Source organism: Vulpes vulpes, chromosome 6 (assembly GCF_048418805.1).
Source record: "Vulpes vulpes isolate BD-2025 chromosome 6, VulVul3, whole genome shotgun sequence".
NCBI classification, from domain to species: domain Eukaryota; kingdom Metazoa; phylum Chordata; class Mammalia; order Carnivora; family Canidae; genus Vulpes; species Vulpes vulpes.
This window is the reverse complement of record NC_132785.1, coordinates 100,432,465-100,456,230: the sequence shown is the minus strand read 5'-3', so window position 1 is coordinate 100,456,230 and position 23,766 is coordinate 100,432,465. Positions and strand designations below refer to the sequence as shown.

The following is a 23,766-nucleotide window of genomic DNA, read 5'->3' as shown; positions in this document are numbered from 1 at the left end:
CAAACAAACAAATAAATAAGGGATCAGTAGCTTCTCTACATATGTAGACTAAGACCCAAGGGAAGATGTGGGGTGGGAGATATGAAAATGAAAATAAAAACAAAAACAAACAAAAGCTGTAATGACGGACGAAGAAGCAGAGGTAGTGGCAGAGTACTACCAATCAATTTTCTCAATTCTCCAAATACCCCTGAAATTAGAGAGGAGCATAATGGAGTCTTTATGGAAGGATCAGAACGTTAGGCCTGTGAAGGATATTTGAAGTCATTTTAATGTAATGTAAGTCTTTCATTAGAGAGTTAAGGAAACTGATGCCTCTGAAGACATTATCAGCGAACAAAAAGACAACATAAGGCAAAGGGAAGCTGGTTTCTCTCACATACATTCAACCTAGTCATCACAAAAGTTAAAGTTCTTTGTGTACTTGCCTGACTTTCACAACAGTTGCCCCTTCAACAACATGGGTGTGAACTATGTGGGTCCACTTATATACAGATTTTTTACAGTTCAATACTGTAAATATATTTTCTCTTCCTTATGATTTTCTAATAGCACGTTCTTTTCTCTAGCTTACTTTATTGTAAGAATACAGTATATAATACATGTAGCATACAAAATACATGTGAATCGACTATTTATGCTATTGGTAAGGTTTCCAGCCAACATCAGGGTATTAGTAGTAAGTTTGGGAGGAGTCAAAATTTATACATGGATTTTAAACTGCATGGGGGGTCAATAGTCCTAACATGGCATTGTTCCAGGGTTATCTATATTAGATATCAAGCTCTTTCCGGGCAGGGAATCTTTTTTTTTTTTTTTAAGATTGTATTTATTTATTCATGAGAGACACAGAGATTGAGAGAGAGAGAGAGGCACAGACACAAGCAGAGGGAGAAGCAGGCTCCATGCAGGGAGCCTGACGTGGGACTAGATCCTGGGTCTCTAGGATCACACCCTGGGCTAAAGGCGGCGCTAAACTGCTGAGCCACCTGGGCTGCGCTCGGGCAGATAATCTAATTTTATTTATTTCTAATAGCACCAAACACAATAAATAAATGAATGAATTCTGGGTCCACACAAAAATCTAATTGTTTAGTACCATGTGAATAGAAACCTTAGATATCACCTTAGTTTCTTCAGTTTTAAACAAAGAAGAGTGGCAATCAATGAAGACCCAGAATGATCAAATACATTGCCCAAAGTCAGATTATTTCTTAGTGGTAGAAGTTAGATGGTACCCCCAGATTCTTGAATTTTAGTGTCCTCTTTCATTACAGCACACCACCTCAATGTACAAATAACTTAATTGTCTGTGGTATTTCAATTTTCTATATTTGGCCAACTCTTAATATGATGGATGGCCCATGGACAATTAGGATAGCTTTCTGGTATACAAAACTGTAGGAAAGCTTCCAAGCAAAGTTAAGATGGTCTAAGCCCCGGTTTTGTTTGTAACTTTGGGGAGAGATTTTCTTCCTTTAGTTTCCTTACCTGTAAAATAGTTATCTCTACCCACTTCACAGGACTGTGTTATAGGATCAATGAGAGAACATAAAGTTATTTTGGTAATTTAATTACTACACTGTTGTCTTTCAAGATCCTGTTCAAACACTGAAGCTATGAAGACTTTCCTGATCTAGATGGAAGTACATTTCTCTTTCTCTGACCTCTCATAAAACTTTTTATACTATTCACAGGGTATGTATCACATTCTACCCATATAATGTTAGCCGTATGTCTCTTTTCCAGTTGCCTGTAGTAAGCTAGAAGAAGCTATTTAAAAAAAAATTAATCTCTGTCCCCCACAGTAGCAGATATTCAATAAATGTTCTGCAAATAAGTGAACGAATCAACATATGTATTAATACTAATCAATAGCTGACTTTATTACAAACGGTATAAGCTACAGAATGTCACAGCCGCCTAGCCTACAAGTCTATTTTCAGGAATTATTTTAGCATCAGTCTCTCTGAAACGTAATAATACTTTACAGTATGTTTTTTTTCACTTAACTAAAATCCTTTTATACTCCTTGTCACATCACTTTTAGGTATTAGCTTCACTATTTTACAGATGGAAAAATCAAAGCCCAATATCATTAATAAGTTACTTGGTCCAGATTTAGGGAAAAGCCGGAGGTACTGCCCAGGTCACTTAGTCTAGGTATAGTATTATTTCCATTAAACAAAGACAATTTTCCCAAGGTATGAAATCTGGCCCTAGGACCTAGGAAAATTCCTCTTTACATAACTTTTTAATGTATGTGTACAGGAACACATATTTGTGAGCAAGATGCTCCTTTGGATTCTTCTCAGTCCTAGGATTTCCTGATATATCTATCTTCCCTGAACATAAGCATGAGAATGATCACATATGTATATGAGAAGTGGGCCAAGAAAGAATTTAAATAATAATTTTAACATTATCTTACATTATATATACTCCTCTCATTTTCAAAAATAGCTTCCAGGACAAAAAAAGAAAACAGAACATCAAAAAATGCAAAATAATCACCAGTGGTAATTAATGAAGCCTAACAAAAAGAGCAACAGAAAAGCTATAAATGTGACAGCTTTATCTCATGGTCTTGTTAAGGGTAAGACAAGAATCATGTATAACATCCAAAATACTCTCAATAAAATAAAATTTTGCTAGCTTCCCCAGAAGAGATAGCTAATTTTAGAAGCATCAGTTTAATATATTTGTTGAATGAATAAATAAGTGAATGAGGGTAACAAAGTATGATGATTTAGCTGTTCTAAGTGAACAAAGTAAGAATGATCTCCTTGTGACCTAAGGTGAACTGTGGAACATCTGTTTTTGGATGGGGCTCTGAAAATTTATGAAACTTTATGATATAAAGTTTACAATATATTGTGAAGTATACATATCTCTGCTACTACATATCACTTTATGAGGAACAAATCAGATTCTTACCCAATAACTGGATGTTTGAAGCCAAGCTTCTTGGTAGCCTCTTCTATTTCCTTTTCTAGCCAGGGTTGTGGGCGGATCAAGTATTTGACAAACTGGGACACCCACCACACTGCAGGATCACCATGGACTCGTACAAGCCGATCTGCAAGGTCTTCTGGTACAGCCAGGGGTAAATATGGTGGACGAGGATGAAGACTGTCTACAATGGGGAGCTCAACCACCTGAACATTTTTGTCCTTTACTTCACCTGAAAGAATATCAAAATATGTCATCACCATGCTGGATTCCTCATACATTTACCATTTAAGAAGAACTCACTCTGGATGCTTTCATCCTCATAGCAACTCTAAGGCAGTATTATAATTCTCACTTTACAGAGGCACTTAAGTAACTTGATCAAGGTACTAGGACAGAAGTGACAGAGCAACTTTCACATTTGGGTTGGTCTGCCTCTCAAGTCCATGGCATTTTTTTCCCGTTCATAACGTGCTGCCATATCAATACCTCATATCCTAGATAAGGATGCATCCAGCACTCGAAGAATCTAATCAGAGAATAATCAATCATATTGCTAGTGAACACAGCCAAAGAAGCAAAGTTCTGCTTTTTTGTACCTTTTTTTTAAGATTTATTTATTTATTTATTTATGATAGACATAGAGAGAGAGAGAGAGAGAGAGGCAGAAACACAGGAGGAGGGAGAAGCAGGCTCCATGCCAGGAGCCCGACGTGGGACTCGATCCCAGGACTCCAGGATTGCGCCCTGGGCCAAAGGCTGGCGCTAAACTGCTGAGCCACCGAGGGATTCCCTTGTTTTTGTTTTTGAACTAGACAATAAAGTGTTCTCAAAACTTCTAGATTGTCATTATAGCAAATGACTCTTGTATTACTTTCATGCTAGAGCACAATGATATTAGAGATACCTCAAGATTTTAATTATAAGCCAAGCAGTTATATCTTTTAAAGAAAAAAAGAGATAATTCTAGTCTTTTTTTTCTTGGCCAAATTATCCATTGTATTTTCAATTATGATATCAATATAATCTATGTTGATTGTTTACATGGATATTAATGTAAAGTTAGAACAGATTAGATGCTAATTTTTGTAGATGATGATTAGCTTCAGAATCCAACTTCTATATATCATTAATGTTACTATGGTTCTATCAATTTTATAATGCAATGAGATGAACATCCCAAAATGGGATAAGCCAGTAACTTTAGAGTTTACTTTACATATCGAAGACCACATAGTAATAACTAGAAGACACAAAGATACCAGGCAGAGAAATTTCACAAATATAAAATGTACTGAATTAAAATTTCAGTAACAGAAAATATTAACCTGAACATACAAAATAACTCCACTTAAGATGTTGTCAATCTGTATAATGAATTAGAATCACAGTTAATCACTGGACCATTTAAGAAAGAATGTACTTGCAGAGAATAAACCTAGAATACATTTAAGATGTATTCACTAGAATGGAACATAGTCCTCAAATTGTTTTTTTTTTTTTTTTTTTTTCAAATATACAAAATGTCTTAAAGCAAATTACATGATCTGGGAAAGTAATCACTCAAACCAACGGCATGATTATTAGAAAGTCAGTTGGCCTAACTAAAAATTAAAAACGTCTGGTTAATATTCTCTCTCTCTCTGATATGTAAAATTCATTTGAGGATTCTTAGAACAAAGCCCCTGAAACATGGTATTTGTTGCATGAATAAATGGAAATAAAAAAATTTACCACCAGTATTGCAATTCATCTAGGGTACCAGTTAAGAAAAAAGTGGGTACCTTTATCAGGTGAGAAACTGTAATTAAGGGTGTATAGGGAAAGAGTGAGCTACATTTTAAATCAAGCTCTAATAATCTCCCTAAGGCAAGGGAAATTGGGATGACTTCTTTGACATGGACACGATAAGAGATGTAGTACATGAATAATAGAGAAAAAAAGGAAGCGAAAACAGTTTTTTATAAAAAAAGAAAGGAAAAAATCTAGCTCTTCTATATGACCATAAACAAAAGCAAAATTAAAAGGGCTTCCTTTTGTGATTTCTTCCTAACAAGGTTATTCTCTGTGTAACTAGAGCATTTCACTTAGATAAGTATTACACTGATTGCCTCAAGGCCTTAGCTTTCTTACAGCTAGTCCTACTGACAGCCTTCAGACAGAAATGAAAACTATGCCTATACCTTCAAGACAGAGAATTTAGTTTGCTTTTGTTGGTTCATTGTTCATTCATTCATTTATTCAGTTGTTCAAATATTTGTTGAACACTGTTATAGGTCAAATACTACATGACGCAGAGTATATGGTGATAACATGGTCCTTACCCTCAAGATTTCTAGCTCAAAAACCTCTCCTAGAACTGACCACTTTCAGTGAAAGAAAAATAAACAAAATAAAACAAAATGCCATCACCAAAAAACTTATTATCAAAATGATATCAATACTCAACTTCCTAGTAAAATATTAAGAATTTATCATTTTCATATCAATATCATTTTCATTTATACAAAAAATAAAGTTTAGCTTCTTCAATAATGATATATTTCAGAATAAATGAAAATAACATTATACATGCTATGTTAGAAGGTCCTTTTTTTTTTTTTTTTTTTAGAAGGTCCTTTTTTAACTTGGTTGACCACCTATTTATTTTTTATTCTACTGACATACATAAGCAAAAAGATTAAAATTTCGAACAGATCTATAATCTTGTTCAGTGTTTTCTAAACTTTAGTCACTAATGTAATGAACGTTATAATTTTTACCATATCCATATACTATCTGTACTGTTTAAAGTTTTAAAAATTCACTTTTAAAACATATGAATTTATTTTATAGATGGCAAATAGAAAAATAACTTCATTGAAACAATATAGACACTATTCGCTGTGAAGGATTCTGAGCCCAAGCCAGATTTCTATTTAAAAAGGAGATTACTGGGGCACCTGGGTAGCTTAGTGGTTGAGTTTCTGCCTTTGGCTCAAGTCATGATCCTGGGGTCCAGTTCCGCCTCAGCCTCCCCACAGGGAGCCTGCTTTTTCCTCTGCCTATGTCTCTGCCTCTCTCTCTGTGTCTCTCATGAGTAAATAAATAAAATCTTAACAAAAAAAAAGGAGATTATCAGTGATGTTAAAGGAGTATAATTGCTTTTTTTCCTTACATCTCCTATGAGTTTGAAACAAAATGAGAGAGAAGAATAAAATGGCCATCAAAATACCAGCTTGATCACCAATAAGGATGAACTAGAGAATGTAGTTTTTTGTTTTGGATTTTGGGCCTTATGGGTTTTCCAACAGTTCCCACCCAGCCCTATGCAGAGTTTGTTAACCAAGGCCTACTATACGGGAAGGAGGAGGAGCATGCCTTCTGAGAGAAGCCAGAAAGCTCTGTGCCTCACACGTTCAGTTCCTCCTCCTAAACTCGCCAGTTGTACACTATTTTCCTTCCAAGTAGAAGGGAAATGAGGTGGACAGAAAGGAGCAAAAAAGCACTTTAGTACTTTCTCCTTGAAGGAATGGAATTAATTTCTATAGGAACTCTTGAAGAATGGAAGATTCCCAGTACGTGTTCCTACCCATCTCCACCCCCAAAACAATTATCCAGTGTTAAAGAACTATTAAAGATACCTTGATACCAAACTGAGAATTTGTCTGACATGCTCAGAAAGACTGAAAAAGAAGTAACTTTCTCAACTATGCAATTCAATGTTTATTTTAATCTTTTATCAATAAGGAAACTGAAATTATTTCATACAGATTACTACAGATTATTTTATTAAAATATGTAGGTTCAGAGTTTGGGAAACAGATTTACCTAAATTGTCTCATTTTACAGAACAAATAAACTAGAGAAGCTAAGTGAATTTCTCAAAGGTAATGAAGCTAAATAAAAGGGCCAGGATTAGACAGACTCTAGTATTTACTGCATTATTTTTATTACATTCTGCTTTCTGGAATATATATATATATATATATATATATATATATATATATATATATATATATATATCTCAAAGCATTTAAGTATGTTCCCTTTTAATCAATCAGGAGTGCCCTGCCATTCTAATAAGACTTTATTTAGTATTGAAAAGAAAAAAAAAAAAAAACAGCACTGCATCAACATTCCAGCAAGAGAATGTTTTATGTATGTGTATAAGTCACACAAAAGTCAGCACTATGCATTTGGAGAGCATCAGAGCAAACTAGCCTAGGTATTACACGAATGACTGCCTGGTTCAACTTGAACTGATAGGACCATTATTATTTCAGAGACTTCTTTTCAAGACTACCTTCTCTTGCTGCTAATTCTGTTTTATAAGGTCATTCTCTTTGCTAAAGGCAGGGAAGAGTCAATAGGCTTGTTAGTACACTTAGAGCTCTCTGCCCATAGCACAGATAGCTCTTTGACAGGGAGGATATCTACAGGTGCAGGCAAGTATCTCTAGAAAAGCCCTCTTCCCTGCTGTTCAATCCATAGCAACCCCATTTAAAAGCAATACTCTGTTATCATTCCATGTGCCATAAGACAGAAACACTAGCCCTAGAATTAGTCAATTTGAATTATTAACCATCAGTAGACTCAATAGAAAGATCTTAATACCTACCGTGAATGAATAGGTTCTGCTATAATGAAAAATGTTTCAAGGGTAGAAAAGACTTGGAATCCTAGTCCATGAGACATCTTCTGCATTTGCTGTCTTCTTTCTTCGGTTGCTACTCAGTGACTATATCACTCTGATTTGTGAGAGAAACAGAACTTAGGAGGGGAAAATCTTCTAAGACAGAACTCATGTAGCCAGAATGGCCAAGGTAAAGAAGTTTGGAGTAGGGTTGCCAGTTGCCAGTTGGGAAAAGTTGCCAATAAGACATCACTACCTGAAACTTAAATTTCAGGTAGGAAGAGGAGGGGATTATTAGTAACACTATGGCAATTCTGAAGCTAAAAAGTTGTCTGCTTTCTGATCCCAAGACTCCTAAGGAGATTTCCTTAATATTCACATAGGTCTACGCTTCCCTCAAATAGGTACAGAGGGGTAGAATGAGGTTTTAATTCCCTTCCTAGAGGTTGCCTTGATTGGCTATAGTTGGTAAATGCCATCACACTCAAGAGCCTTTCCAAAGACTGTGCCCACTGCTGAGACTCATGGCTCTACCTGAGTCTGGAACAAGGGAGAAACCAAACAAGTATGGTAAAGCAAATGCCTATTCATACAGTACCTTGACTGTAGTGCAGAGTGATTATGAGTATGGGTTTTGTAATGGCAAAAACTCTGTGTTGAAAAATCACTTAACAGTGGTATGATCTTGGGTAAATTATACTTAACTTCACCCAAATTTCTTCATCTGGAAAATGGCTCTGATAATAACACCTTATTATCTGTAAAATGGGATTAATTATAGGATCTTACACCTCGAGTTATTTTAAGGATAAGATATTACATGGAGAGATCTGACACAATGCCTAACACATAGTAATTCTCAAAAAATCTTTACCCTGGAATCAATCCTGTTAAATAATTCTCAAAAAGCTAGCTAGAGTTTGGTCAGGAAAGAGATTATTTGCCAAAATATTACATTCTTTGAAAAAATATCAAAGTTCCCAATTTCAGTGAGCCAAAGATATATTCTCAAATATACCAGATATAAGGAGACATAAGATATATACCCAAAGTAAATCTTATTCATATTGTTTACCATAGGCAATACAACAATAAAGAGCTTTCATATTTTCAAAATATTCAATAAATATTCAAACTGAAGGGTAGTGACTCTGGCTATCTGAAAACTCTGACATCCTATCATCACTTAACTGATTTGACGGAAATTCTGTTGTTTATTGAAAGCACAGAATGACAGTAAGTTGGCTTAACTAGTAATGCATATTACAGCAAAGAATTTGTATGCTTAAATTATATCTGCAAAGACTTTCTGGACTTCTGGGATTTACATTTCCTTTAATACTGCGTGGCCAAATATGACTGATTAAATCCTTACTAAACTCTGAGACTCATTACAGGAGATACGGAGAGTGACTCAGTAAGTAAAGGGAGAGAGAGATCTCCTTGAGTAAAGGGAGATCCAGACTGAAAGCTAACTAGCTGGGGAGGCACTGGGGAATTTTCTTGATTTTATTTGGACACAATAAGATGGACTTAAAAAAAAAATCACATAAATGTGTGAGGTCTGTTTTTCGGGATTATTAACAATGATGAGATTAATATTTATATCTTCATTTAATGACCGAGCTCTGTTTTCATTTAAAATACGGAGGAAAGATATACTATTAAAAAGTGAACAGCTGGGCTACTTTCCTTTTGTTTTTCAGCCACTGTGGCTGATAGCGATTTCTTCTAGAACTTGAATGAGCAACTGTTGCCTGCCATATGAATTCCATCACTGCTCTACTTATGCAACAACTCAAAAGACTGTTATTACTGCCAGTTTGAAGCCTTCAACCAATTGAGTGAAAGTTCTAAATTCAATCATATGAAACAAAGTGCAGTGTTAGCAACATTCTTAAGAATTAGCATATCACACTATGGGAATGATTGTGCAGCAGTCTTATGAGGTGTTTTCTGCTTTTACTAGTACAGAAATGCCTTGCGAAGGCAACTAGACTCATGGTTCACCAACCTCAATGTTATTCTGAGAGATTTAGCTGTGGATATGGGGCTAAAAGAATGGCTAATGGAAAATATATATCTTAGTGAGTTAGGTAGTTCAGGATAAGGCAGGCAGGACATATCAAAAGAAAAAAGACCAAAGAAATTTTTGCTTTATACCACTAAACAGAAGGCTCCCTGCAGTCATTCTGCATGTTTCTGAAACAAATTTAATCATTTAACTTTTATATACATATGTTACTTTGCCAAGATTCCAGACAGTCCACAGACAGCTTGCTCAAAACTGGACAGTGCCAACAGGTTCTCTGATGACTCACACTGCATAGGCCCTATAGTATAGTTCCATATAGAGATTTGAAAGAGTGGTTGTATTTTGTTTTGTTTTAAATAATTTAGTAATTTTTCCTAACTTAGAAACTCCTTATAACCCAAAGGATCCCAAAGAATTTTAGAACAGCTTTTCTCATGGGGAAAAAACAAGAAAAAAGAGGAATGGAAAGCAGCAGAAAGAAAGATAAGGCTTAATTTCATCAAATTATTAAAGAGCCAAAACCCAAACTCTCTTCTCCTCATTCTCATATAAAAAAAAAAAAAATCACAATTCCACTTTCACATTCCTCTTATTCCTTCACCACAAATCACTCTCCTCGAAAGAAACAGGTAGGAGGAAGGACCTCCAGGTAATAATAGCCTTTTATCCCTTGAGGATTCTTTTTTTTTTTTTTTTAAAGACTGTATTTATTTATTCATGAAAGACACACAGAGAGAGAGGCAGAGACACAGGCAGGAGGAGAAGCAGGCTCCATACAGGGAGTCTGATGTGGGACTTGATCCAGGGACTCCAGGATCATGCCCTGGGCCAAAGGCAGGCACTAAACCCCTGAGCCACCCAGGGATTCCCTCCCTTGAGGATTCTTGAAAGAGATGACTGAGTATACTGGTGTGCCATCAGGATCTCACAGGATATAGCTGTCAGTTGGCATGCTGTGTTACCTTTTACTTTAGGGGAATTTTACAGCAGCCTTTGTGATTAGCACTTGGTTGGAGTTAATAATTCAAAGTTTCATGTTGGACTAATAGTTCCTTGTGATTTTTCTGCTTAATTATCATTCAAATGTTAAATCAGGAAGGACTAATTTGACTTTCCTGATGGTAGTGTACATACAGGTCAATCCTAATACCCTAAAACAAGAATTATAACTAGAAATTCTGGCTACCCCATGAGAGAAGAAAATGAAAACACAATCATCTTGGAAGAAAAAAATCCTGACAAAACAGTTAAGACTTCTGTGGGATATGAGGAGAGAAGACAACCAAATTGACTATAGTATCACCATGCTAAAGCACTCCACAAATTGCTGATCAAACAGACAAACATCTTGCCTACTAAACCAGGGATCGGGGTAGCAAATCTCCCTCATTTTGTATGCCAACCCAATCCATAAAGTACCAGCAGCTCCAAAGTCACCCTACCACCACTGCCACCTTTAGCTTGCTGCCATCGCAGACTATAGAATCTGTCTTCTTTCCCAGCTGCCCTGGCTTCCACTGTGGAAGAAGAGATGGGGGTGGGGTAGAGCTTTATGTGCCAAGCCACAGTTGCTTCTGTCCTTGCAGCCGCTGACCTTCCCCTTCTCCTTTCCTTTTCTGGGTTGTGTTACATCTCTAGAGAGAAGAGAGCTAATACTTTACAATCTGGAGTCTTGGTGGCATAGCTGAGATAAATACTGTAGAGACGTTACTCAAAGAGTAGCTATATTTTCCCTTTTGGGTTTAACTGAGGGAAAAGCAGGGGATATACCCACACATGAAAAGAAAAAACTCTGAGGCAAAAGGCATGAAATCTTAACAGAGCATGGAAAGGGGAGGAAGAAGGAAGATAAATGCATCAAATAGGGCAAGGGCAAGAAGATGTCTGAGATTGGGAAAAGTAGTCTTTTGCTTGTTACTGCTTACAAAAGACAATACCTTGTACAGATTTGATACTTCACGCTATGGTTCCCATGACATTTTTCATTTATACTTAAATCTGGTACAGCACCATCACAACCCTCTTTAGAACCTGGACTAGAATTTGCAAAGGAATACTTCTGTCACTCCCTGCCAAGAATGGTATCTATGGTTTCTCATCATCTGCGACATATTTTTCAACCTGTAGAGAATTATCTATCAATAGGCTCCAAAGTCTTACCTTGTAAATTTCCAAATCAGAGGCTACTATTTTATCTTAATCATATCTTCATCCCAAATCATAAAGATTCTGGCAAGGATGAGGGCCCAGAGTCTGTTCTTTTCATATGTTTTACTTCTCTTCAATGACCTATGCATGCTATAAGCCATTTCTAAAATAGCTCCTGCATCCGTTGTCTTCCTGCCTCAGCAACTTTAATTAAAGGCTAACATTTATTAGGCACCAACTACATGCCAGGTAATACACTAGATCTTTTCCATGTATTATTCCAATTAATCCACAAAGTCTTTATGAGGTCAGTAATCTCTTTATCCTCATTTGAGTTAACTTGTTTAAAGTCACTCAGCAATCAGAAACAGGAGCTGAACCCAGACATCCTGATTCCAGAATTCGAAGTTTTCACCACCCTACTCCATTACCTTAAAATTTCACAGAAAGCAAAAGTGACTCTACGTGGAATTTTTTAAAAATGGGGGCCTCCCGATATGAGTAAGGTAGCACCAATGGGTAAGGTCCAGGTCTCTTTTTACAGCAAGCATTAGATTAAGGAACTTAATATTAAGTAAAGGACATAAACTTCAAACACTGACCACATGTACACATATAAAGCAATTAGATAGTGACTAAACAAAACAACTTAATTCATTGTCATTTTGGGTTCATATTGGGATCCCTAAAGAAACAAAAATAACAGCTAAAGAGAGATTATCTCAATTTTAAATTATTTGCATGAAAAAAATTAGGGTGCTTTTTAGTCAACTTAAAGCTCATGGTTAAGAGCTAATAATACCTTTATAATTTGATTGTAAAGAGAATATAAATTAGCCAACCTATAACAATCTTATTTCCTAATAATTATATAATAACCCTTCCATGAAAGAGAAACAGCCTACTTCAGAATAAAGAATCTAAAAAGCAAAGTTATCATAAAGAGATTTATTTGACATGTAAACCACTCTCATTATCTATTTACTTAGTTATTTTCAACTATTAAATATTAAAGCAAACATATTTTGCAGTCTTAAATATCTTATCTAAAAAAATTTCCTCCTTTAATTTCTTAAATAGCATATTTATAGATAAAAATGAACAAGTTTCACTTTGCTCCTAAAGGCCTTATAAATTGAAGTATCTACTTCTGAAATTATCCAAAATTTGAGATATAGTAATGGATGCTATCCCAAATGAATCACAAGATATAAATATTTTATATTTTCAGAAACAAATTTCAGCCTTGATTATTAACTTTACTCATGTCAGTGGAATTTCTGAGAGATTAAAAAAGATCAGAGAAAGGACTTTTAGAAGTGATACAAAGTAATTTTTAAGTCAATTCGATAGATCATTTAGTTGAACATAAATGAATGCGGACAATCACAACTGTGCTTATATACTAATAAATTCATGCAGTTAAACTACTGTATCTTAAGACCAAAAAGAAATAATATTTAGAAGGATGGAAATGTTCCAAATGACAATAGGATGATTCTTTTCTATCTGAAAAGATGAGAACTGAGAATTATATGTTCAAAGCATATAAAATCATGGAAGATTTAAACAAGGTGTTCAAGAATGTGTTCACCATATTTTAGAATTATTAGGGATCTTTTGTTGGTGTTTGAAAAAAGCAGCTTAAGAATAAATAAAATAAACCCTAATTTTATACAATATTTAGAATTCTTACAGAACTCATTATTCCAGGAGAAGATAACTTAAGCCAGAAATGATGTTTGGTGTAAAATATGAATGTTCATACCGTGACACCATGGATGACAACCATATTTCCTATAAAACATCACTGAAAACTACTGTTAAATCAGAGTACTTAACTGGATTAATCAGTGGTATGATCCCAAGTACCATTCGTAGCTTTCAATGCACAGGAAACAACATATATCAGATAATAAGACTATGTTACATTTTGGTTCTAAAGGATGCTTTTTCTTTGTATACCAACAAACCATTATTTCTTCTCCTTGCAGTATGGAAATAAGAGGTAGATATACCACAAAAACAGAAAAAGATAAGAGGGGGAAGAATAGAATATTACTTATGCCTACAGATACTGCTTGCTTGATTAGAGTAAAATATAAAATTCATAAATATAAAGGATATTGGAATTCTGAAGCTAGCATCACATAGTTGTTTTGTTAGAACAAATTCTGTACATGACTATTTCCTCTCACCAATATCAAACAACCAGAAAATACTTACTAAGAACTTTTTAGCCAAGGATCACTGGTTGCAAAGAACAGAAACCTAGTCAAATTAGCTCAAGTAAAAAAGAAATTACTGAAAGAATACAAGGGAATTTGCCAAGAAACAAAAGGCAGGAAATATAACTGTGTCTCAGGAGATGGGAAATTCCTGATCTATCATGCCCAGATCTCAACAAAAAATTAAAGACATGCTAAAAGGCAAAAAGTAGACAGAAGGGACAAAGTAATCATCTAGAACTCATTTGAGTTCTAGACTCAAACATGGCAGAGATTTTAGAATTATCAGACCAGGAACTTAAAATAACTATGATTAATATGCTATGGACTCTAATGATAAAAGTGGACAATATAAAAAAAGTGGACAATATGCATGATGAATGATGTAAGCAAAGAGATGGAAACTCTAAGAAATAATCAAAAGGAAATGTTAGAAATCAAAAACATTGTAATGGACATGAAGAATGCCTCTGATGAGGTCATCAGTAGAATGGATTTGACCAAGGAAAGAATCAGTGACTTTGAATATATAGGAATATAAACTTACAAAATTGACTGGAAAGAGAAAAAAGAATGAAAAGGATGAGAGAGAATATTGAAAACTGCAAGACAATTACAAAAAGTGAATATACATGTAAAGGAAATACCAGAAGAAAAAGAGAGGAAGAGAAGTCGTTGAAGTAATAATGCCTGAGAATTTTACAAAATTAATGACAGACACCAAACTGCAGATATAGAAGTTCAGACAGAACCAAGCTGGATAAATATTTTTTAAAAAGTCTATACTTAGGAATATTATACTCAAACTGCAGAAAATCAAAGACAAAATCTAGAAAGAAGTCAAGCAGATGAGGGTGGGGATCTTATCACTAGAAGTAGGATAAAAATCATATCAACCTTCTCTTTGGAAACCATGTAAAGCGAGAAGAGGGTAGAGTGAAATACTTCTAAAGTTTTGGAAAAAATACAACCATCTACTTAGAATTCTGTATTCAGTGAAATTATCCTTCAAAAGTAAAGCAGAAATGAAGATTTTCTCAGACAAAAATTAGGTGAATCTACTGACAGCTTCAGAGAGAATGAAAATGGTATAGGTCAGAAACACTAAATATGTGTGTTAGAAAAGGAATAAATAGAAGGAAAATAAAATTTATCTTATTCTTAATCTAAACAGATAACAGTTTGTTCAAAGTAATAATAGGAACAAAATATTTGATGATCATAGCTTACAGATAAGTGAAATAAATGACAATAATGTTATAAGGTATAGAAAGGAGGATTGGGGATTATTCTTTTATAAGGTGCTTGCAGTTCCTATGAACTGTGTTATTTGAAAGTAGACTTGTATTATTTGTAAATGTGTATTACAAACTCTCAGGCAACCACTTAAAAAATACAATATATATGCTAAGACAGGATAAAAAATGGGATATACAATGATCAGTTAAAACCAGAGAAGGCAGAAGAATAGAGGAAGATAAAGAAAGAACAAAAGGTCAATGAATAGAAAACAGTCACAAATATGGTTTACATTAATCCAACTATGTCAATACTCACTTTACATGTAAGTGGTCTAAAAAATACTAATTAGAAGACTGGGACTGTGAGAGTGGATAAAAATGCAAGTCTCAACTACATGGTGTTTACAGAAACCCACTTTAAATATGAAAATACAGATTAAAAATAAAGGGATAAGAAAAATACATCATGGTAACACTAATCAAGAGAGACCTGGAGTAGCTCTATGAATTTCAGTCAAAGCAGACATCATAGCAAGGAAAACTATTAGCAATAAAGAGAGAGGCATTGTATTATAATAGAAGGTCAATTCGCCAAGAAGCCATAACTATCCTTAATATGCATGAACCTAACAACAGAGCACAAAAACACATGAGGTAAAAGCTAAAAGAATTGCAAGGACAAGTACACAGATTATAGTTGGAGACTTCAACACTGCTCTATCAGAAAGTGACAGAACCAGCAGTCAGAAAGTCAGTAAAGATATAGTTGAACAGGATAGTATCATCAATCAACTATATCTAAGTGATATGGAATACTTCATCCAACAAGCAGAATGTATATTCTCAAGCTCAGAGGGAATATTCACCAGAATAGACCATATTCTAGGCCATAAAACACACCTTAACAAGTTTAAAAGAACAGACATCATATGAAGTATGCTATTAGACCATGATGGAATTAAGTGAAAAAATATTAACACAAAGATTAGTAGAAAATCCCAAAATATTTGGACATTAAACAATACACTTACAAATAACACAAGAATAAAAGAAATCTTAAGAAATTAAAAACTTTTGAACTAAATGAAAATGAAAAAAAAAACATTAAGATTGGTGGGATATAGCAAGATTAGTATTTAGAGACAACTGTACAGAACTGTAGGCACATATTGAAAAAAGAAAAAGTTAAAATCAATATTCCAACTTAGAAAAATAGGGAGGAAAAAAGAGCAAATTAAATCCAAAGCAAACAGAAAAAGATAGAGAAAAATCAACAAAACCAAAAGCTGGCTTTTTGAAAAGATTAATAAAATAGATAAGTTCCTAGTCAGGCTAGTCAAGAAAAGAGGATAGGGTACAAATTAGTAATATCAGAAATGAAAGAGGTATCATCACAGTTGATACCATGGACACTGAATGGATAAATGAATATTATGGACAAGGTTATGGCCACAAATTTGATAACTTAGATGAAATAGATCCAGTCCTCAAAAGACACAATTTAGCAAAACTCACACAAGGAGAAATAGATCATTTAGTTAGGTTTATATCAATCAAAGAAACTGAATAAATAATAACTTTCCAAAACAAAAAGCACCACACCCAATAGTTTCACTGATGAATTCTACCAAATACTTAAGGAATAAATGATGCAAATTCTCTATGATTTGTTCCAGAAAAGAAGCAGAGGGGAAACTTCCTAACTCATTGTATGAGGCCATTACACTAATTTCAAAACTATACAAAGACATTACAACAAAGGAAACAGATTAATATTTTTCATTAATATAAATGCAGTATCCTCAAGAAAACATTAGCAAATCAAAACTAACAATGTATGAAAAGAATTATACAGCATGACCAGGTGGGATTTCTTCCAGGTTATTCAAGGCTGGTTCAACACCTGAAAATCAATTAATGTGGGGGCACCTGGGTGGCTCAGTCAATTAAGCATCTACCTTTGGCTCAGGCCATGATTCCAGGGTCCTGGGATAGAGCCCCACATTGGGCTCCCTGCTCAGCTGGGAGCCTGCTTCTCCCTCTCCATTACCTGCTGCTCTCCCTGCTTGTGTTCTCTCTCTGTCAAGTAAATTAATAAAATCTTTAAAAAAAAATAATTAGTGTAATTCCACACATCAACAGGTTAAAGAGGAAAAATTCTATAATAATGTCAATAGATACAGAAAAAAACACAATCCATAATCTAAAATTCATTCATGATAAAACTCTTAGCAAGGGGAATTTCCTCAATTTATTAATTATCATCTAATAACAACCTACAGCTATAGCTAACGGCATATATAATTTTAAGAAACTTGATTAGGAACAAGGCAAGGATGTCCCCTCTCACCACTTCTATGCACCACTGTACTAGATGTCCTGAATAATTCAGTAAGACAAGGAAAGGAAGTAAAACATATGCAGATTGGAAAAAAAGACATAACACTTTATGTTTGTTCCCAGATGACACGATCATCCATGTAGAAAATCCCAAGTAACTGACCGAAGAACTGCTGAAACTAATACGCAATTATATCAAAGTTGCAAGAAACAAAGTTAATATACAAAAGCCAATGACTTCCCTATACACTACCAATGAGCAACTGGTATTAAAATTAAAAACAAAAACAAAAAAATAAAATTAAATTAAAAACATGTGGCCACTTACATTAGAACCAAAAAAGAAAGAGTGAGAAACACATTTAAATCAAAATATGTATGATATCTATAGCTGTAAGACAATATCTATAAGAGAAAAACTGTAAAACTGAAGAAATACATCAAAATGATATAAATAAAAGGAGAGATAGTCCAAATTCATAGATAGGAAGACTCAATATTGTTAAAATTTAAATTTTTCACAACTTGATCTATAGACTCAATACAATCTCAATGATTCTAAAGTTATATGCAGAGGAGAAGACTCAGAACAGCCATTACCAATACTGAAGAAAAAGGACACAGTCAGAGGACTGAACCTACCTGACTTCTAGACTTACTGAAAAGCAACAGTAATCAAGACTGCAATATTGGTGAAAGAACAGACAAACAGATCAATGGAACATAACAGAGAGACCAGAAATAAACACACACAAATATAGTCAACTGATCTTCGACAAAGAAGTAAAGTCAATCCAACTGAGAAAGAAGAATCTTTCAACAAAGGGTGCTAGAATAACTGCATGTCCACATGCAAAAGAGAGAGAGAGAGAGAAAGAGAAGAAAGAATCTAGACACTGACTTTATAGCTTTCACAAAAATTAACTCAACATGGTTCATAGACCTAAATGTCAAATTCAAAAGTGTAACAATTTTTAAAAATAAACACAGGAGAAAATACAAGTGGCCTTGGGCTGGCATGGAGTTTTTACATACAGCACCCAAAGCACAATCCATAAAGGAAAAAATTGAAAAGCTGGACCTCATTAATATTGGTTAATTCTGCTTGCTCTATGAAAGACATTGTTAAAAGAATTAAATGAAAAGCCACAGAAGGGAGAAAATATCTGTTAACAGAATTACATCCAAAATATAAAAAGAGCTGAACAGACACCTCACCAAAGAAGACATATAAATGGAGAATAAGCATATGAAATGATGCTCAACATTAAAGATCATTGGCACACTGTAAATTAAACAGGATACCATGACATGCCTTATTAGAATGGCTAAAATCTAAAATGGTGACAACGCCAAATGCAGGAGAGGATGTGAAGCAACACAAACTTTCATTCACTGCTGATGAGAATGCATTATACTATAGTTACTATTAAAGACTGAATGTTAGTGCCCCCTCACCCGCCATTCATATGTTGAGTTCTTAACCCCGAAGTGTGATGGTATTAGGAGGTTGGAGACTTTGTATTTAAGAATACAGCAAGAAGGTAGCTCCCTGCAAGGCAGGAAGAGGGGCTTTCACCACCAAGAATCAATTTGCTGGCACTCTGATTTGGACTTTCCAGCCTCTAGAACTATGAAAAATAATGTCTGTTGTTTAAGCCAGCCAGTCTGTGGTATTTTGTTATAGCAGCTCAAGCTAACTTAAGACAGCCATTTTGGAAGATAGTTTGGCAGTTTCTTATAAAGCTAAACATAGTCTTACCATACTACCAAGCAAGCACTCTCTTAAGTACTTCCCCAAACAATCTGAAAACTTACGCCTGCACAAAAACCTACACATGAGTGTTTATACCAGCTTTATTCATTAATTGTCCCCAATTGGAAGGAACCAAGATGTCACTCAAGAGGTGAATATACAAACTGTAGTACATCCATACAATTCAATATTATTCAGCAAAAATGAAATGAGCTGTCAAGCTACAAAAAGACACAGAGAAACTTTTTTAAAAAACTTGTCAGCCAGAAAAGACTTCCTAATGTATGATTCCAACTTCCTAATGTATGATTCTAGAAAAGGTAAAATTACAGAGACAGAAACAAAACAAAACAAAACAATGCCTGCCAGAGGTTGAAAGGGAGGGAGTGGGAGTGAATCAGTAGAACATAGGAGTTTTTTAAGGCCAGTGAAAGTATTGTGTATGATTATGTGATAGTGGATGCGTAACATTATGTATTTGGCAAAACCCATAGTACTACACAACACAAATGCTGAACCCTAAAGTAAACTATAGACTTTAGTTAAAATAATAATGTATCAATACTGGTTCATTGACTGTAATAAGTGTATTACATGAAGGTAAATATTAACAACAGGAAAACAGGGCCGTGGAGGTGGACAGAAGGAGTAAGAAAGAAAAGGAGAGAGTATATGAGAACTCTGTACTTTCTAATAATTTTTCTATAAATGCTCTAAGAAATAAAGAAAAGTCTATTAATTAAAGTGCATTTATAAAAGAATACACATACACATATATATTTATGAATTTTTATTTTCTTTGTTATATTTTCTACACTTTCTGGGTTTTTCAAAAATGAGTGTTCACTGCTTTATATTTAAAAAAATTTTAAATATCCCAAATGGAATAAATAAATTTGTCATTAAAACAGAACAACAATCTGATCCAGATTAAATTAAATCCAGAAAACTCTGATCTCTGATCCTGTTGTCCAGTTAATATAATCTCTAATTCTTCTTTTTCTTGTCATATGTTAATTAAAAATCATGCTACCTCCCCTTACAGTTGTTTTCTGGGGAGACTAAATGAGGAAAGCTCCTTAAACAACAACAACAAAAAGAGTATAAAAGAAAGTGCTAAAAATGATTAATTATAGGAAAAGATAGGTGTTTCCTTTGATTGAAAAGAGAGGTAGGCCTGGAGAGATTTCAGTGAAACCTTTAACCAACTAACAAAGGCTAAATTTATCACAAATTAGAAATACAAAGAGAGCATTCTATTAAACCAAAGGTTTTCTCAGTCCAACTGTAAGGCTATATGGAGGAACAGCTTAAATTCAATGAAGTATGAGTCATGGTTTAACTGAAACTTCTGCCCTGGGGAAAAACTTGTTTTATCTGAATGTATTTCTACTTCGGTGTAGCTGTTTTCAAATTCACAACTGTAGGAATTTTTGGTCAGTATTGATCGGAAGGCTATAATCTGAGATAAATGGAAATACAGTGTTTCCAAAGTCCTTTCTTTTATGGCCAACAGCTACATAAAATTTGTCCTCACACATAAAGGTTTCTTAGTCTTTCGTAATTGATGGAATTTTAAAGCTTAGAAGAAATCAAAGCAACATGTAATCAAGCCCCTTTCCCTATTTATTGTCTTCAGACTGTTAACAAAAACAAAACAACTCTTAAAATTAACAACATTAATCCTTTATTGAAATGACTTTGGTATAGTATCTCATATCCATTAACAGCCTCAACCATTCACTTAAGCCCATCTAAGTAGCTTGATCTGGTTCCATTATAATAATGTATGCTTTATTCTAGCATGACACAGCATAGAGATTTATTTCACACTGAACTTTTCTGAATTAAAAAAAAAAGATTCAAGAACAGGTGTCTCAGGCTAGATTTGGGACTGCATAAGTGAGCTTTGTGTTAGGGGATGATAAGAATACATTTAAAATTTTAATTGAAGAATGCCAGGCACCAGAGGCAAATAGCATGCAATTTTTTTAAATGCTAAAAACAGCCAGCTGCCAAAAAGGGCAAACTAGCTGATGGTTACAGCTGTTTACCATCATGTAACAGAAACACAAAAGCTGTGGGAAATATCAGAAAGGGAGACAGAACATAAAGACTTATATTTCTTGAGATATGTCTTATCCACATGGTAGACTATGGCCTCTAAATACAATTTCTGTACGGTGGTGTTAAGTTACCACAGCATGGCATAAAACTATTCAAAATGAAGGAAAAATGACTTTCTGACTATACTGTTTTAAATGATCTACAATTACATCTTGTTTAGTTAATTTAGGAGAGAGTTGACTGCATCATTCTTACTGTTTTATATAATGGCCACTGAGAGAAAGTGAATTATTCCATGTAGTGCTGCTAGGAAAAAAATGTGTCCAAATCTATCTTTTGAATTGGGAAATTGAGTGGCAGATTGCAAAAATGTGTTGTCTAACATTCCAATGACAAAAGAGATTGTAAAATGTCAAGCAAGCGAAAAAAAAGTCTGAGCTTTTACCTTTTCCTTATTTCTGGTAGTCACTAACCTAAACAGAAGAGGAAGGACAGGAGAAAGAACAATGGCCTTTTAAAACATCCACAGATTGAACAGTCTTTTTCTGTAAGTGTTTCTTATCTGTCATCCCTGACAGAAAAAAGCATTTGATTAAATTAAACTGATTAAACATAAAACTGGATAACAACATATTCTGTTTTACTAAAGAAGCAGAGCTTTAAAATCCTAGTTTGCCCTTGACAACAGACAATTCATTCCATCAACACACAGCTGTGGAACCACTTTTTTCCCTGCTCTTATTAAATAATGACATAGCTAGATAGAGGGTTCTATTTTTTAGCTACAATGCAAAAGACTTCATTCAAACCTTCTCCAAATGATTCTTTTTCCTCTTCTTTACTTTAATCTTCTCGACATACTCAAAGACCCAAGGAATTCATTTCAATGGGACTGAACTGCAAAATGGTCTTTAAGAAGTGGTATAGCAAATGCAATAATTTGCAGAAGTGTTGTTTTTGCACCTGTGGCCACTCCTGATTTTACTCAGTTACATAGATAATTCCACTACTAGAATAGAGAGGAATATGTACAAAAAAAAAGTTATGGACATGCTAAGAGTTATAGTTAAACATGTATCACTCTTTTGTTAAAAACTAAAAATGCCATCAAATATACATTTTATATAAAATTAATGCTAAACAAAATATCTGCACCAACAATAGAACACAGAAACCAAAATTGCTACTTATCACTAATATATATTTCTTTCAGGCTAAGAAAAATGTTCAAAAAAGAGATTTCATTTAACCAAATGAGAAATACTTATATACCCACAACAGACTAGGGAACAGTGACATGTCCATATACGTTAATTGGTTCATTATCATTAATATTAATATTAATGATATTCAGAAAAAATAGCTTGAAGTTAGTGTCAGATTTTTTTAAAATGTCATGAATATGTACATAACATATATTACTTATACATTGGACACCAGTCTGCATGAACTACAAAATTAAAGAATTTTTATGCCTCCATTGATTTTATTTTTTGTTTGGAATATTATTCAATTGGCATGGAGTATTTATTCTTTTCTCTCTTTTTGAGAAAAATACTTCTGTCTCCAACCACTTGATTAATTATTTAACTGTCATAAATTATGTTTAGCAGAAAATGCATCTCCTGATATAGTTTAATACTTTATTGTGTGCTTAATTTAGAAAGCACAAATCTTTCAGGATGACATTCATTGTTTATATCATTGCCATGGTTTACAACAAAGGGCTGAGTGAGTAATAATAATAATGCAATTCTATCATTTCCTCAATTTAATTAAAAAATTTCCTAACAAGCAATTCTGTATTAACTTGACTGCTTTTGCTGCTATTCTTCAGAAGCATAGCTGCATTTATTGTTTTTCAAAAATGATTGTTAACGTTATAAAATTATATGTTGAATCCTTAGACTTAAAAGAAACTGATCACAAAAATTGCAATTACTATGAATGTAAACACTGGTTTTCAGTTTCGCCTATTCAATGACTGTTAAGAATGAATATAAAATGCAAGGTTTATTTAACTAAAGCATTATCATTTTCATACTTTAACAGCTGAGAAAATACTTGTACCTAAGTACCCTCTATCAGATTTGTTTTGGCATCCCTGAGAAATGCAACGTAAGTGCTATCGAGCCCATTTTTTTAGTCACTCTCTCCTAAAGGATAAACTGAGAAGCAAATGGTCTAATGTTCTCTTCCAGATAATTCAGCAAAGGATAGGCAGAAGGAAAAATAATGCCCAGGAGCTCTGATACTTTGGCATTATTCTAAGTAAGATATTACAGGTACATAAGCATTTTTATCATCATCTGTAAAGCAATCCAGTCTGTAGACTTGTGTATCTAAGATTTCTGGTCATTTTACAACTTTTAAAAGCCACTTCC

General features: G+C 34.1%; 1 protein-coding gene across 27 annotated transcripts in view; it reads right to left on the bottom strand.

The window, feature by feature from the left end:
- FUT8 (fucosyltransferase 8) overlaps window positions 1-23,766 on the bottom strand; it is a 298,682-nt gene that overhangs the window by 18,780 nt on the left and 256,136 nt on the right. For all 27 annotated transcript variants that reach the window (XM_026008400.2, XM_026008394.2, XM_072761721.1 and 24 more), the window contains one exon: window positions 2,938-3,184. In XM_026008400.2, the coding sequence (XP_025864185.2) occupies window positions 2,938-3,184 (247 nt within the window). The remainder of the gene's footprint in view (window positions 1-2,937; window positions 3,185-23,766) is intronic.